Source organism: Oncorhynchus keta, chromosome 27 (assembly GCF_023373465.1).
Source record: "Oncorhynchus keta strain PuntledgeMale-10-30-2019 chromosome 27, Oket_V2, whole genome shotgun sequence".
Taxonomy (NCBI): domain Eukaryota; kingdom Metazoa; phylum Chordata; class Actinopteri; order Salmoniformes; family Salmonidae; genus Oncorhynchus; species Oncorhynchus keta.
This window is the reverse complement of record NC_068447.1, coordinates 44,479,386-44,495,618: the sequence shown is the minus strand read 5'-3', so window position 1 is coordinate 44,495,618 and position 16,233 is coordinate 44,479,386. Positions and strand designations below refer to the sequence as shown.

General features: G+C 43.7%; 1 protein-coding gene across 6 annotated transcripts in view; it reads left to right on the top strand.

Moving 5' to 3' along the window:
- Positions 1-16,230, top strand: part of LOC118360168 (solute carrier family 41 member 1) — a 36,402-nt gene extending 20,172 nt beyond the window's left edge. For all 6 annotated transcript variants that reach the window (XM_052482529.1, XM_052482532.1, XM_052482530.1 and 3 more), the window contains 4 exons: positions 55-134; positions 3,483-3,618; positions 3,907-4,054; positions 4,237-16,230. In XM_052482529.1, the coding sequence (XP_052338489.1) occupies positions 55-134; positions 3,483-3,618; positions 3,907-4,054; positions 4,237-4,410 (538 nt within the window). In that variant the 3' untranslated portion in view covers positions 4,411-16,230. The remainder of the gene's footprint in view (positions 1-54; positions 135-3,482; positions 3,619-3,906; positions 4,055-4,236) is intronic.
- The last annotated feature ends 3 nt before the right edge of the window (positions 16,231-16,233 follow it).

The window sequence follows — 16,233 nt, the reverse complement described above, 5'->3', positions numbered from 1 at the left end:
ATGTATCTGATCAGTAGATGTTTGACTGATGTTTTTCATTGTGACCTTTTTCAGTTTTGGGGGACTCATATTGGACAAGACTGTTAGCGACCCTAACTTTGAGGGGATGGCCGTCTTTACACCCGTCATAAATGGTGAGTGGACTCATCTTGGTTAAATGAAACTAGAAAGTGGTCTCTGAACACATTATACAAGGATGGAAAGGGGAGAGTTGAGTTATTAATGACCATGGGACATTCATGTGCCTGGCTCAGTCAGTTAACTGTCTATAAATGACACATGCTGGGAAATCCTTTCAAATGAGAGTGTTTAAGAGCACATGGTCAGATGTTCTTACCCACAAATGGCAGTGTCCCAGGCTGATATTGGCTGCCTGACGCTGAGCATTGGATAGCCTTTGGACCTCTGGTACTATGACTATTACCCGGCACTTTGTGTTTGACCAATGTCCCCTCAAGTCTCGTCAAGTCTGAGATACAGATCTGTATTGGTGTTTGATTAGTATATGACAAAAACAGTATTTTGGTAGATGTTACCATAGAATCACGTCACACACCACACACATGCCTGTACGCACACAAACACACAACTACTGTTTGTTTGCTGTTGCATTTGTGCTGTTAACAGTAGCCCCTGTCCACACAGGATTGCCAGGCCGTCATTGTAATGAATTATTTGTCCTTAATTGACTTGCCTGGTTAAATAAAGGTAATATTTTTTACATCAAAATAAGTAAGACAAATGTATCAATAGCAATTTGTTTCTCCACTTGGTGGCAACAGTGGCAAGACCTCAAGCAGGAAGAGGGCTGCACCTTTGGATCCAGACAGACAACTTTGGGATGAAAAGGGTTTTTGTCCCGCAGATTATTTGCAACCCGTCGTCTTTCTGCATCGTATGCATGTGCCTACCTATTGTAGGCATATTACAAGCACTTATGTGTTCTTTCAAGACCCTTCACACTTCACCCGTGCGTTCTGATGGCCTCACAGCCACTATCCCACTTCTGACACCAGTGTAGCAAACTTAAGGGGGCAGGAAGCAAACCCCAGTCTCTGGCATGAAAGGCAAACATCCTACACATTGCACCAATAGGGTTAAACCTCTTGGTGGAAATTGTAACATGGATCATATATCAAAGATTGCTACAATATGTGTGGTCTCAATAAAATAGAGAAGACTGCCTATGCATGGGCGGAGAAAAGTGTGGCAGTTACACTGCATGACCAAAGTACGTGGACACCTGCTTGTCGAACATCTCAAAATCATGGGCATTAATATGAAGTTGGTCCACCTTTGCTGCTATAACAGCCTCCACTCTTCTGGGAAGGCTTTCCACTAGATGTTCGATCATTGCTGCGGGGACTTGCTTCCATTCAGCCACGAGCATTAGTGAGGTCGCAGCACTGATGTTGGGCGATTAGGCCTGGCTTGCAGTCGGCATTCCAATTCATCCCATAGGTTGAGGTAAGGCCTCTGTGCAGGCCAGTCGAGTTCTTCCACACTGATCTCGACAAACCATTTCTGTATGGACCTGTACACAGGGACATTGACTGAGGCAAGGAAGGGCCTTTCCCAAACTGTTGCCACAAAGTTGGAAGCACAGAATGTATGTTGTACGTTAAGATTTCTCTTCACTGGAACTAAGGGGCCTAGCCCGAACCATGAAAAACAGCCCCGGACCATTATTACTCCTCCACCAAACTTTACAGTTGGCACTATGCATTGGGGCAGGTAGTGTTATCCTGGCATCTGCGAAACCAAGATTTGTCTATCTAGAGAACGCGTTTCCACTGCTCTAGAGTCCAATGGCGGCGAGCTTTACACCACTCCAGCCGACGCTTGGCATTGCACACGGTGATCTTAGGCTTTTGTGCAGCTGCTCGGCCATGGAAACTCATTTCATGAAGCTCCCGACGAACAGTTCTTGTGCTGATGTTGCTTCCAGAGGCAGTTTGGAACTCTGTAGTGAGTGTTCCAACCGAGGACAGACGATTTCTACGCGCTTGGGTACTCTGCAGTCCCGTTCTGTGAGCTTGTGTGGCCTACCACTTATTGCTCCCTGACATTTCCACTTCAAAATAACAGCACTTACAGTTGACCGGGGCAGCTCTAGCAGAGCAGGAATTTGACAACTGACTTGTTGGAAAGGTGGCATCCTTTAAGTCACTGACATCTTCAGTAAGGCCATTCTACTGCCAATGCCCGATTTTATACACCTGTCAACAACGGATGTGGCTGAAATAGCCGAATCCACTCATTTCAAGGGGTGTCCACATACTTTTGGTGATGTATTGTAAATTAACTTAAATATGATTAGGCTACATAGTTTACAGTGTTGGTAGATAAATATTGATAATGGAAAGAAGTGGAGGGCCCTCAACCAACGAGTCGGTCTACAAATGAACTGCTCTTAAAAGGTAGGCTATATCCTATATGCAAAACATAGCTCGTGAGAAAGTGCAAGTGTCCGGTCTCATTAATCTTGCAGCTTCAAGTGCAGTAGCGATACCTCTCTTAGTTGGGCGTGCAATATCAGGCGTGCTTGTGGTCTCAATTAAATAGATTATGAGGCTATATCCTATGCAGAAGCACGGGTAGATATCTTTCCCGGGAAATTAACTTCCTAAATAACGTAGTTTGAAGAGAGCAGAGTTGGAGAGAGAGAGCGGACACTTGCACTTTCTCTTCAGCTACGTTTAGCCTACCTTTCAGGAGAGGGGCGAATTTCAGACGGACACAATCAATATTTATTTCTAGGCAATGTAGTAAACTATAGCCTAATCAGAATAGTTTACTACATCGCCTAGAAATAAATATTGATCACCCGTATTTGTGTCCGTCTGGAATGTGTCCCTCTCCTGAAAGGTAGGCTATTAGGCCTATGCTAAACGTAGCTGAAGAGAATGTGCAAGTGTCCGCTCTCTTTCTCCAACTCTGCTCTCTTCAAACTACGTCTAGTCTAGCATATTGGCCGATATAGCCCAGTCATACCGATCGCCTAATATAACGGGCTACGTGAAAATCTCTGGTCATTTAACCTAACCTATTTCTTAGGTTATTTTAGAGCGTTTTGATATTACCTATAGTATAGGGCGCACACTTGCTGGAACCATGGCTGTCAAGCGAGCTGCCTGAAATAACATTTCAGGACTGCGGTTGGGTTCAAGACCAGGGAGCAGAAGAGAGTCCGACAGAAAGCCAGCGGGAGCGGGCAGGTGCGGTATGAAAAGCTGCAGGATGAAGACATCAGTCCCTTGCAGACCTCTACAAGCAAGGATCTGTCAATGTGGAATTGATGAATCAAATAAGAAATTAAATAAATCATGAGGATATACTCGGGAATTTTTTATGTCAAAAGCATGTGGTGGGCAACATGTGTTTTACATATAGAGAGTCATATTTCAATGGAAAAGCAGGTGACTGTATAATAGGAGACTTGTGTGGTTGATATTCTTTCCATGCTCGGTGCTTCCCCTCAGGTGTCGGAGGAAACTTGGTGGCCATCCAGGCCAGTCGGATCTCAACCTACCTTCACTTCTGGAGCATGCCTGGAGTCTTGCCCTATAAGATGAGACAGCACTGGCCCAGCCCCTTTACTACCTTCTTCACCTCAGGAAAGGCTCCTCCACTCTGTCTTTCTATAGAGGGTCATAGATTGCATATAGATATGTCTGTAACAAAAAGAAAATAAGGAGAATATATGCCAGTTACATCCTCTCTGTTTGTGATTTAGCAAATATGAACTTTACTATTTGGAACCCCTCTCTTGCCATTCCTGTTATATTTATCCTCTCTTTGTCATAGTATTTGTACAGATTTACATTTCAGACAGTGCTGCCACAGTAACTAAACAAGATAAGAAAACTACCTACAGTATTCATTAGTTGCCTTTGTCTCTCCAGGTGTGAACTCCAAGTCAGCGAGGGTGTTGTTCCTATTGGTGGTTCCGGGCCACCTGGTGTTCCTCTATACCATCTCTCTGCTCCAAGGCGGCCACACTGCCCTCACTGTCACTTTCACCGTCTGCTACCTGTGTGCTGCCCTTCTCCAGGTACGCCCTATCCCCTCGCCTGCTACCCCTCAGTCACTGGTACACTGATGGAGTTTGGTAAAGTCTCATACAGACTTGTAAGGACTTTTCATTATACAGTTATTGAAGTATAAGGACTTATGGATTTCTCATTCAGATCTGCTTTTTGATGGATTGTCTGTCTGTATGGGATGTTCCTCCAGGTGGGTATCCTCCTCTATGTGGCTGACCTGATAGTCCGTCTGATGTGGAGGAGGAGTCTGGACCCAGACAACTTTTCCATCCCCTACCTGACAGCCCTGGGAGACCTGCTGGGGACCGGCTTCCTGGCTTTGGTCTTCCGCTCCGTCTCACTCATGGAGGGGCTGGGACTCTGAAAGGGATGAAGGTCATCGGTCTGCTTACAGGCCTCTCTGTGCTGTGCCTTCCCAGATCAGGGGTCTGTATCATCTCCCTGCCCTGCCTCTCCTCTGCCTTCACCACTGGAGGGAGTTACTCTGCTGGGCGTGGGGATGGCAGTGTGACTGACTGACTGCACGCACACTCTCTCACTCACTCACTCAGCTTACAGTTCATCAGGAGGTGTGGGTCATTTCAAACCTCAGAAAGTATGGGTTGATGGGACACACTGCAAACTCATCCAGGTCCTATTTCACACACCCCGCATGTCACTTGTGAATGTGAGACAATGGAAAAATCAACACACTAAAATTGAACTTTTTCTGAAATTAGGGAACGGTTATTGATCGATAATGGGTGCATTGTATGTTGGTGTATGAAAATGAATTTTAACTTGTTTACAGTATTTCTGGATGTAGAATGCAGAGTGGGGCTTGGCAACATCCCTTTCATTATAGACATAACTCAAAAAACCTTACTTGACTGGTAACTACAGGAACATTCTGTTGTAGATCGAAGTAGAATCATCTTCATACATCGCCACCAATGCGTAGCTTGAAACTACTGCACCCATTGAAATTGCAACTAGGGTGTGAATGGAATGGACCTGTGAATGTATCAAGGATCGAACATATTTGAAGGCAATCAGTATTATTTTGTGATTTTTCTATGAGCAGCTTACTGTCACAGTGTTAAGTTAAATATCTGCAAATTAAACTTTTAAGGGAGGCACTTCTTAAACCAGAGTTAAGTTACCGTTGGCATGTCGTCAGTAATGTGAGATGGGGTAAGGGCAAAACATTGAAACTGTTCTCAAATCTGGTTCAAGGTGTTAGGCGTCTTATCACATATGACAGGACGGGAAACGGTATCATAGCAAAGTGCCTGATAAAGTGTTACGAATGTTTGTCACTTCTTAATGTTCAGCAGCAATCTTAAATGCAAAAACAAAACCTTAAAGTACACAGTATCTGTCAAGTCCGTGTATCATGAATGTTACATGTCGGGTGTGTTTTGTATAATCACAAATGTCTATTTAAAGAGAAGGTAGCTTTATTTAAAACATTGCAATGTCCCCATTCACATGCCTTCTGTACGTTACAACTGTAGTGCCCTCACACATGGTTAAGGGGCTTGAACATAAAAATGAAACAAAAACTAATGTAAATGTATTCTTTATTTTGTTTATCCTACCGTCATAAACATTTTATGAATTTGAATCACTTTAAAATGTACATGCATCCATAATTTCACTACATTGAATCACACATTTTAAAGCTCATTTCATAGAGAATATTACAATCTGGACTATACTGTATCTAGTAACTTACTTTGAAGAGATGGTCGTTGGGTCAAAATAGCCATTTGCAAAATTCAGTGTACTTGTCTTTTAACTGCCATTTCCCGAATGTCAGACTGGACAGATGTCACTGTCCAACTCATTTTTCTCAGCTTCAGAAGCATCTAAATTCACCAAAGTGTGTGTGGTTATCCTTAGATATATTCTCCGGAATTACTCAGAGGGAATTGTTGATTTGTCACATATTTATTATAGACTACATTACAAATTTTCCAAAAACGCTTTTTATGTACAAGTATCTGCCAAAATATTGGAAACGAGTAAATGAGGGATACAAAGTATATGGAAAGCAGATGCTTCCACACAGGTGTGGGTCCTTATGCTTAGTTTCCTTATTTTGGCTACCATGGCTATTCCCCATAGGATGACAATGCCCCCATCCACAGGGCACGTTGGTCCCTGAATGGTTTGATGAGCATGAAAACACTGTAAAACCATATGCCATGGCCGAATACAACAGGGGCGGCAGGGTAGCCTAGTGGTTAGAGCGTTGGACTAGTAACCGGAAGGTTGCAAGTTCAAACGCCCTAGCTGACAAGGTACAAATCTGTCGTTCTGCCCCTGAACAGGCATTTAACCCACTGTTCCTAGGCCATCATTGAAAATAAGAATTTGTTCTTAACTGACTTGCCTGGTTAAATAAAGGTCAAATTAAAAAAACAGGTGTAGGTAGACCTCACCGTGAAATGCTTACTTACAAGCCCTTAACCAACAATGCATTTTTAAGAAACTAAAGTTAAGACAATATTTATGAATATACTAGAGTAAAAAAATTAAGTAACAATAAAATAACATTAATGAGGCTATATACAGGGTGTACCGGTACTGAGTCAATGTGCGGGGTACAGGTTAGTCGAGGTAATTTGTTCATGTAGGTTGGGGTAAAGTGACTATGCATAGATAATAAACAGTGAGTAGCAGCAAATAGTCCAGGTTGCCATTGGATTAATTGTTCAGCAGTCTTATGGCTTGTTGAGGAGCCTTTCGGACATAGACTTGGTACCGCTTGTGTGGTAGCAGAGAGAACAGTCTATGACTTGGGTGACTGGAGTCATTTTTTGGGCCTTCCTCTGACACCGCCTAGTATATAGGTCCTGGATGGCAGGAAGCTTTGCCCCAGTGATGTACAGGGCTGTACGCACTACCCTCTGTAGCGCCTTACGGTTGGATGCCGAGCAGTTGATGCAACCGGTCAGGATGCTCTCAATAGTGCAGCTGTAGAACATTTTGAGGATCTGGGGACCCATGCCAAATCTTTTCAGTCTCCTGAGGGGGAAAGTCTTTTGTCAAGAAAGTTGTGCCCTCTTCACAACTTTCTTGGTGTGTTTGATAGTTTGTTGGTGATGTGGACACAAAAGGAACTAGAAACTCTTGACCCACTTCACTACAGCCACGTCGATGTGAATGGGGGCATGTTCGGCCCTCCTTTTCCTGTCCACGATCATCTCCTTTGTCTTGCTCACGTTGAGGGAGAGGTTGTTGTCCTGGCACCACACTGCCAGGTCTCTGACCTCCCTATAGGCTGTCTCATCATTGTCGGTGATAAGGCCTACCACCGTTGTGTCGTCAGCAAACTTAATGATGGTGTTGGAGGCGCGCTTGGCCATGCAGTCGTGGGTGAACAGGGAGTACAGGAGGAGACTAAGCACGCACCCCTGTGGGACCCCATGTTGAGGATCAGTGTGGCAGATGTGTTGTTGGCTACCAGGATCCAGTTGCAGAAAGAGGTGTTTAGTCCCAGGGTCCTTAGCTTAGCCCAGGTCCATACTTACCCTAAATGAAGTGACTGAGCCACGAGTTGAGAACCAACGAAATCAGCTTCCCTCCCTGTTGCAAATATTGCATCATCATCCCCTTAATTTGAGGAAGATGACTGATAATATTTCATTAATCAAATGTTTTAAAAGTTGTAATATTAAAATACACATCACATTACACATTTAGTAACGACAGGATGCATTTGAAAGTTCATGCACAGTAAAACTTTTGTAGGACTTTATAAAATTATTTTATCGATAGATGGGGGAAAAGGTGCCTGTGCATTGATAAGCACGTAATAACATAAAAATGGCACTTGTAATAGCCCATTTCACAGCAGAGCCTGCTGAATTGCCAAGATAACTTTTCTTTCGTGTTGATTTCGGCAGAAATGTAAATGTGGCACTGACACGCCCATGGATTGATGTTTAAGCATTGGCTCAATGAATAGTCACGCATTTGACTAGCCATGCATAGTTACAAGCCTGCTAGAGTTAGCGGCATGCAGATGAGCAATATCCACAGTCATAGTACGGATGAAGCCTGAGCTGGAATGTGAAGCTAACTGAAGCTGGATAGCTTTAAAAATGCCTGAGTAGATCTAGCTTACTTTGTAATGTATACCACTCTGATCTCAACCCACTTGCACACTTATGGGCGATTCTGGAGCAGCTCTTGAGACAGCGTTTTCCACATAGAAATGAGAATGAATAGAACGGGCTTGGAACCTCTTAACCCTGGCATTTGTGATGTAGTCATTTCCATGGTAATGTATAATGTTAATTCAGATGATGCTAACTGGCTCATGGAATGGAATTCACTTTTTAAATGTCATTTGAATTGAATCAACAAATCACAGCACAGACTGATGGTTGGACTTCCTGCTTTTACTTCATTCTTTGCTCTTATGGCTACACTCGCAATGGCTGCCAGTCCACCCATTATGCCATGATTCACTTGAATGTTCCAGACATTTGTAGAATCAAGGTGCATTGAAGCTGTTCTGGCTCGTAGTGGCCCAACGCCCTATTAAGACATTTTATGTTGATGTTTAATTTATTTTGGCAGTTACCTGTACATGTCTTTAATATTTTACAGACAGAAAGATGAAAACATTATTTATCTTTAATCTGGTCTAAGTAAATCCGGTCCTGGAGTGTCTTAACAAAATGAAACCAAAATATTTGGGCTGACTTCATCCAGAAAATGTTTGATTTTGTGGTTTATGAAAATATGTGCAAATTTAATGAGAACACAACATTTGCATGTTTTAGACAATATTTCAGAAATATTGTAATACAAAAAAGTATTATATTTGTGTCTACACGTAACTGGAAAAAGTTGATTGTGATAGGGTGTGGTGCCTGGCCTTAACATGCCTTTTTCTGCACAATTGCAGAACCATCATATTATTTAAATTACCTTTCATAGACATTTGAAATTATGGTATCAAATACTTCATAAATGTACAACAAGCATCAATATGTTTTCTGTGGTCTGTGGCTCTGGTCAGTCGCATTGTAATAAAAAACGCTGAACAGTATGTGACCGCATAACCTGTAATCTTTCTCTCTCAGCTCTCCCTGTGCTCCAGTCAGTCAGTCCCATTGGTTTAACACAACTGACCACTGGTCTGTATCAGTTAGTGTACATTGGTATTAAATTCACAGTTTGTTGGTAACACACAATGAGCACATAAAGTTGTTTTTAAAGCCTGTGCAAAAATATTCTCCAATGAATGAGTCATGCCGAAATTGCAGATTGGGTTTTTGGACTTTTCAAAAGTGGAGAAAACTTTCATTCCTTCACAATAGTTTCATAGCCACAAAATATATTTCTGTCACAGAACAACAGTATTTCATAATGGAAAATAAGGACATGGAAAAGGGTATCCTATGATGGTTGATCCTATGATGGTTGATCCTATGATGGCCCTATGATGGTTGATCCTATGATGGCCCTATGATGGTTGATCCTATGATGGCCCTATGATGGTTGATCCTATGATGGCCCTATGATGGTTGATCCTATGATGGCCCTATGATGGTTGATCCTATGATGGCCCTATGATGGTTGATAACCGGTAATGACAATATAAGATGTCATCACTTTCTACTACTGTGTGCTTGGATGTTGAGAAATTAGTGTGTGAAAGTATAATTTATATTGAATGGTGGATATTGTTACTATAAAATACAATTTGCCACTTGCAAAGTGAACATAGAGGGCTCTAACATTAGACAACATGTACAGTAAAACAGCAAGACAACTGTGTAATACTGGGATAATAAATAGTGTAACTACCTGCTCGTTTCTCTGTAGGCTAAATTGGTAGCAGAAAATACCAGGTTTTACAGACCACTTGTCAACAACAGTCAAATGCTGTGTCATTTCCCAGCTGAGGAGTTCATGAATGATGCAACTCTACTGAGTGCGACCTCTGTTCTCTCCAGACATTATTCACAGGCTACGGGTGTTTGTCTGAAACAGGCTGTCTGTACATAACTTGATGGTGGCTCCTTAACACTCAGGGAGCTTCGCAAATTCATTCTAAAGTAACCTGCCTCAATGACTGTCGCACTCACATCTGTAATCATGAAGTGCTTTGAAAGGCTGGTCATGGCACACATCAACCCCATCATTCCAGACACCTTGGACCCACTAAAACGTGCATACCACCTCGACAGATCCACGGATGACACAAACTCAATTGCACTCCACACAGCCCTCTCACACCTAGACAAGATGAATACCTATGTGAGAATGCTGTTCATTGCCTACAGCTCAGTGTTCAATACCATAGTCCACTCCAAACTCGTCCCTAAGATTGGGACCCCTTGGACTGAACACCTTCCTCTGTAATTGGATCCTGGGCTTCTTGACAGGCCGACCCCAGGTGGTTAGGGAAGGCAACAACACCTCCGCCACGCTGACCCTCAACATGACGGGCCCCGTCAGGGGTGTGTGTTTAGCCCCCTCCTGTACGCCGTTTACCCACGACTGCATGGCCACGCACGACTCCAACGCCATCATCAAGTTTGCTGACGACACGACAGTGGTGGGCCTGACCCCCGAAGGTGATGAGACAGCCTACAGAGAGGACGTCAGAGACCTGGCAATGTGGTGCCAGCACAACAATCTCTTCCCTCAACGTCAGCAAGACTAAGAAGCTGATCATGGACTACAGGAAAGGGGGTGGGCTGAAGAGATTTGGCATGGCCCTTCAGATCCTGAAGAACTTTTACAGGTGCACCATCGGAGCGCATTTTGACTGGTTGCATCACCGCCTGGTATGGCAACTGCACCGCCCTCAACCGCAAGGCCCTACAAAGGGTGGTGCGGACAGCCCAGCACATCACTGGGGGTGAGCTTCCAGCCATTCAGGACATTCAAACCAGGTGGTACTGAGGAAGGCACAAAACATTGCCAAAGACATCAGTCACACCAGCCATGGACTGATCTCTCTGCCACCGGCAGGCGGTACCGGAGCATCAGGTCTCTGACCAACAGGGTCCAAGAAAGCTTCTTTCCCCAAGCAATAAGACGATTGAATAGCTAAACAACAGCTGTCCTCCCTTTCCCGCGCGCACACACACAAACATACACACAACTGAGCACCTAAGTACTCTTTCCAGGAACCCCCTTCCACTAGGAATGTTGAGGATTATTGGCTATACCTTGAAGAGATACAACAAAGAGTCTTTCTCCAACCAACCAATCATTTATTTCAGTGTCATTGTCATTTCAGTGTCATTGTTATTTCAGTGTCACAGACATGCGCTCCATGACATACCTTCCATCTTCACAAGGTGCGTCATTCGGGGAAAGGACATCACCAAGTGTCTTAAGCAGGTACAGTAAGTACAGTAGTAGTCAGTTCCACCCCCTTTAAATGACCAGCAACCTTAGGGGAACCAGCATCAAGAACAGGGGAAAAGGTTGGCCATCTTCATAGGGAAATAGCACCACTCACAGTGGCAGGTGATACACGACAATGTACCCAGTCTGCTGTATGGGCTCAGGGGTAAGGGTAGCATGGGGCATGGAAGGTTCGGCCAGATGTGTTGCAGCAGCACAGCTCTCAGCAGGCAGCGGTGTAGTAGGCCATATCTCAGGGCCAGAAAACACTGGAGAGGTGTCCAACACACAGGATATGCATCAGGAAACATTGTGACCTCAGATTTGGAAAACTGCTCTGGTGACTCAGGCTCCGATCCTGATAGGCCAGATTCCTCCAGTGCCACTTCACCAACGGGCAGCTCCTCTGTACCTACGGCAGCAGTAGCGATATCAGTAGCCGGCATCCCCTCAGATGGAACAGGACCACCCAGGGCTCCAGCCCCAGTCTCCAGTAGCTCTGTGATGGGCTCGGCCTGCATCTGGATCATGGACTCTCTGTCTCAGCCCACATCTGATGGAACACACATGTAGAAAGGTCATGCCTTCGGCCAGCTGGCCCAGTTGTAGTCAGTCTGCAGGCAGTAATTTCAGTAGTGATGCACTGGAGATGACAGCTGCAGGGCTCATCAACTGGAAGGTCAAACTTCAACAGCGTCAGCAAAAACCGTTGGGCTCTGAAGAACCCTTCTTCCAGGGTCTTTGCTGGATACAGCTTCGCCCACCTTTGCCAGTCGTCAGGGAAACAGCCTTGTAGTTACTCTACCAGAAGAGTGGCGTCGTCCCAGTAGTGTTGATTGTGTAGCCACCCCCACAGGTAGTTGGCCTCCTTCTTGTCGCACCAGTTTGGTAGCGTTGTGGTCAGTTCTTCACTGTCCATGACATGGGATCCCACCATATGTGAAGCAGAAACCAGATCAGACAGTGAGGAGACAGACAGGATGTTCTGGTGCTCCCCTCTCTTAGAGGCTTTTATTTACAATAGTAACAGGTGAAGGACTAATTGGCCAATAAACTTTGTACAGAAAATAACAAACAGGAGGTTAACAAAAACTTGAATAAATCTAAGATATTCTCAGTGTAAACTATTCTGGCAACAACTCTTTGCTTGTAACCAAACTCAAGTATGGATCTACTCTAGCCAACCTGTTACCTGCCCAGCCTGCTCTCCCCCAGGCAAAGGCCAACTGAGCACCTAAGTACTCCTTCCAGGAACTCCCTCCTGCTAGGAATGTTCCATCATGATAGCCCCAAAACACATTTCTACCATAAACGCGTAAACAACAGTTTTACATAAACACACACTTCAATAACTTGTTCCATGGCTGCTTATTCCCGTCAACCAATAAAAAAAGAAGACTAGTAGACTAATTTGAGAAATGTGTAATGCACACCAGCACTTCAACAAGGAAACAAACAAACACTTCGATCGCTATTCGAAAAATATATTTCACATTGCTAGAGCATGTTCGTTTAAATGGGGGGCTTTATACACAGTAGAAACATAGCTAACAAGTTACATTGTTTTAGTAACTGGCGTACACAACAAACACTCGACTTTAGCGCCTCATGTCAAAGTTTTTGTCAAACGGAATGCACAACTCTCTTGCGGAATGCACAACTCTCTTGCGGAATGCGCAACTCTCTTGCGGAATGCGCAACTCTCTTGCGGAATGCGCAACTCTCTTGCGGTATGCACAACTCTCTTGAGGAATGCACAAATCTCTTGCGGAATGCACAACTCTCTTGCGGAATGCGCAACTCTACCCAACATATTATATTTTGTTTCAGGGTTCTTGGCTATACCTTGAAGATACAATAGTCTTGTTTCAGGGTTCTTGGCTATACCTTGAAGATACAATAGTCTTTTGTTTCAGGGTTCTTGGCTATACCTTGAAGACACAATAGTCTTTTGTTTCAGGGTTCTTGGCTATACCTTGAAGATACAATAGTCTTGTTTCAGGGTTCTTGGCTATACCTTGAAGATACAATAGTCTTTCTCCAATAGTCTTTTGTTTCAGTGTCATTGTCTATAAGTCACGGACATGCACTCCATGACGCATACACACGCTCACAGACGCCACACATATCGCCACACATATCACCCCTTACACTGCTGCTATATTGATTATTATTTATCCTGCCATCAGTCACCTTTTTACCGCTGTTTACATGTACCTCAATTACTCTAGTACTCCTGCACATTGTCATTACGGTACTAGCACTGAACCTGTATATGACTTGCATTCTCATGTTTTTTTTTATGTAGTTTTTCCATACTTCTCATGAGTTTTCTTACTTTATATTTATACGGTATATTATTCCTTTATATTATTTCCACTCACCTTCATACTGAATACTGCATTGTTGGGAAAGAGCTTACATACAAGTAAGCATTTAACTGTACTGTTTTACACCTGCCTTTTCCTATTGCAAGTGACAAATACACTTTAAAACTTGAAACTCTTAGGAGAGGCTATTTCTATTTCAAGTCAGCAAATAAATGCAGTGCAAGTATTCAGACCCCTTGACTTGTTCCAAATTTTATTAAGTTACAGACCTAACATTGATTTTTTTTTAAATGTTACCAAATCTACACACCATACCCGATAATGACAAAGCAAAAACAGTTGTTGTTTTTTGCCACTGTATTAAAAAGAGTCTAAGGGCACACCCCACTTGGCTCATCGCTCTCTAGCGACTCCTTGTGGTGGGCCAGGCGCCTACAGGCTGACCTCGGTCTTCAGTTTAACGGTGTTTCCTAATACACATTGATGCAATTGGCTTCAGGGTTTAGCGGGCAGGTGTTAAGAAGCACGATTTGGCGGGTCATGTTTCGGGGGACACATGACTCGACCTTCACGTCCCACTCCCGTTGGGGAGATTGAAAGAAAAGGGGGAAGGGGAGTAACAACAACAAAAAATATATACCTTATTTACATAAGTATTCAAACCCTTTGCTATGAGACTCTAAATTGAGATCAGATGCATCCTGTTTGCATTGTTCATCCTTGAGAAGTTTCTACAACTTGATTGGAGTCCACCTGTGGTAAATTCAATTGATTGGACATGATTTGGAAAGGCACACACCCTGTCTAGATAAGGTCCCACAGTTGACAATGCATGTCAGAGCAAAAACCAAGCAATTATCTGTACAGGATTGTGCCGAAGCACAGATCTGGGGATGGGTACCAACACATTTCTGCAGCATTGAAGGTCCCCAAGGACACAGTGACCTCCATCATACTTAAACAGAAGAAGTTTGGAGCAACCAAGACTCTTCCTAGAGTTGGCCTCCCGGCCAAACTGAGCAATCAAGGGAGAAGGGCCTTGGTCAGGGAGGTGACCAAGAACCCGATGGTCACTCTGATAGAACCTTCCAGAAGAACAACCATCTCTGCAGCACTCCACCAATCAGGCCTTTATGGTAGAGTGGCCAGACGGAAGCCATTCCTCAGTAAAAGGCACATGACAGCCCACTGGGAGTTTGACAAAAGGCATCTAAAGACTCTCAGACCATGAGAAACAAGATTCTCTGGTCTGATGAAACCAATATTGAACTCTTTGGCCTGAATGCCAAGCATCATGTCTGGAAGAAACCTGGCACCATCCCTACAGTGAAGCATGGTGGTGGCAGCATCATGCTGTGGGGCTGTTTTTCACTGGCAGGGACTGGGAGACTAGTCAGGATCGAGGGAAAGATGAATAGAGCCAAGTACAGAGAGATCCTTGATGAAAACCTGCTCCAGAGGACTCAGGACCTCACCTTCCAACAGGCCAATGCCCCTAAGCACACAATCAAGACAACGCAGGAGAGGCTTCGGACAAGTATCTGAATGTCCTTGAGTGGCCCAGCCAGAGCCCAGACATGAGCCCGATCTAATATCTCTAGAGACCTGAAAATATCTGTACAGCGATGCTCCCCATCCAACCTGACAGAGCTTAAGAGGATTTGCAGAGATTAATGGGAGAAACTCCACAAATACAGGTATGCTAAGTTTGTTGGCTTCATACCCAAGAAGACTCAAGACTGCCAAAGGTGCTGAGTAAAGGGCCTGAATACTTATATAAATGTGATATTTCAGTTATCATTTTTTATGCATTTGCTAAATTTTCTAAAAACCTGTTTTTACTTTGTCATTATGGGGTATTGTGTGTAGATTGTTGAGGAAAAATTGAATCAATTTTAGAATAACGCTGTAAAGTAACAAAATGTGGGAAAAGTGAAGTGGTCTAAATACTTTTCGAATGCACTATACAGTATACCGTTGTTATGGACAAACTTTGTTCCAAAAGGTTGCACTGTGGCATAACATCAACAGTCATGAAAACTAATTGTATTTACTGCTCTCATAGTCAAGAAAAATACTGCATGCTATAAATGTAATTTAATATTTGCTTTTTACCAGATGGCCTACCTGGTTTTAACATGTAGTTCCCCTGTAGGTAGGTAGTTAGCCCTAGGTGGCTTTCCACAGTTCAACAAGGAGTGCTCTGATGAGGGGCTGCCTTGGCCCAAACCACAGCTATGCACCGTTTGCTCAGTCTGACGTGAGCTAAATAAAGAGGTGACTCTGCAAAGCATGTGCCATTTCTGTAATTAACTCCCTATCTGCAGGCAATCTGCCTGCCAGGCTTTATATAACCAGCATACATTGTTTATCAGAACACGTTTACTATCAACCGTGGCTTATGTAACATCAATGAACAGGTGGCAATCATTTTATAATGTGGGAAAATTGTGACATGGTACAGTATGAATGAGGACTTCACTGTTTATTTTTTT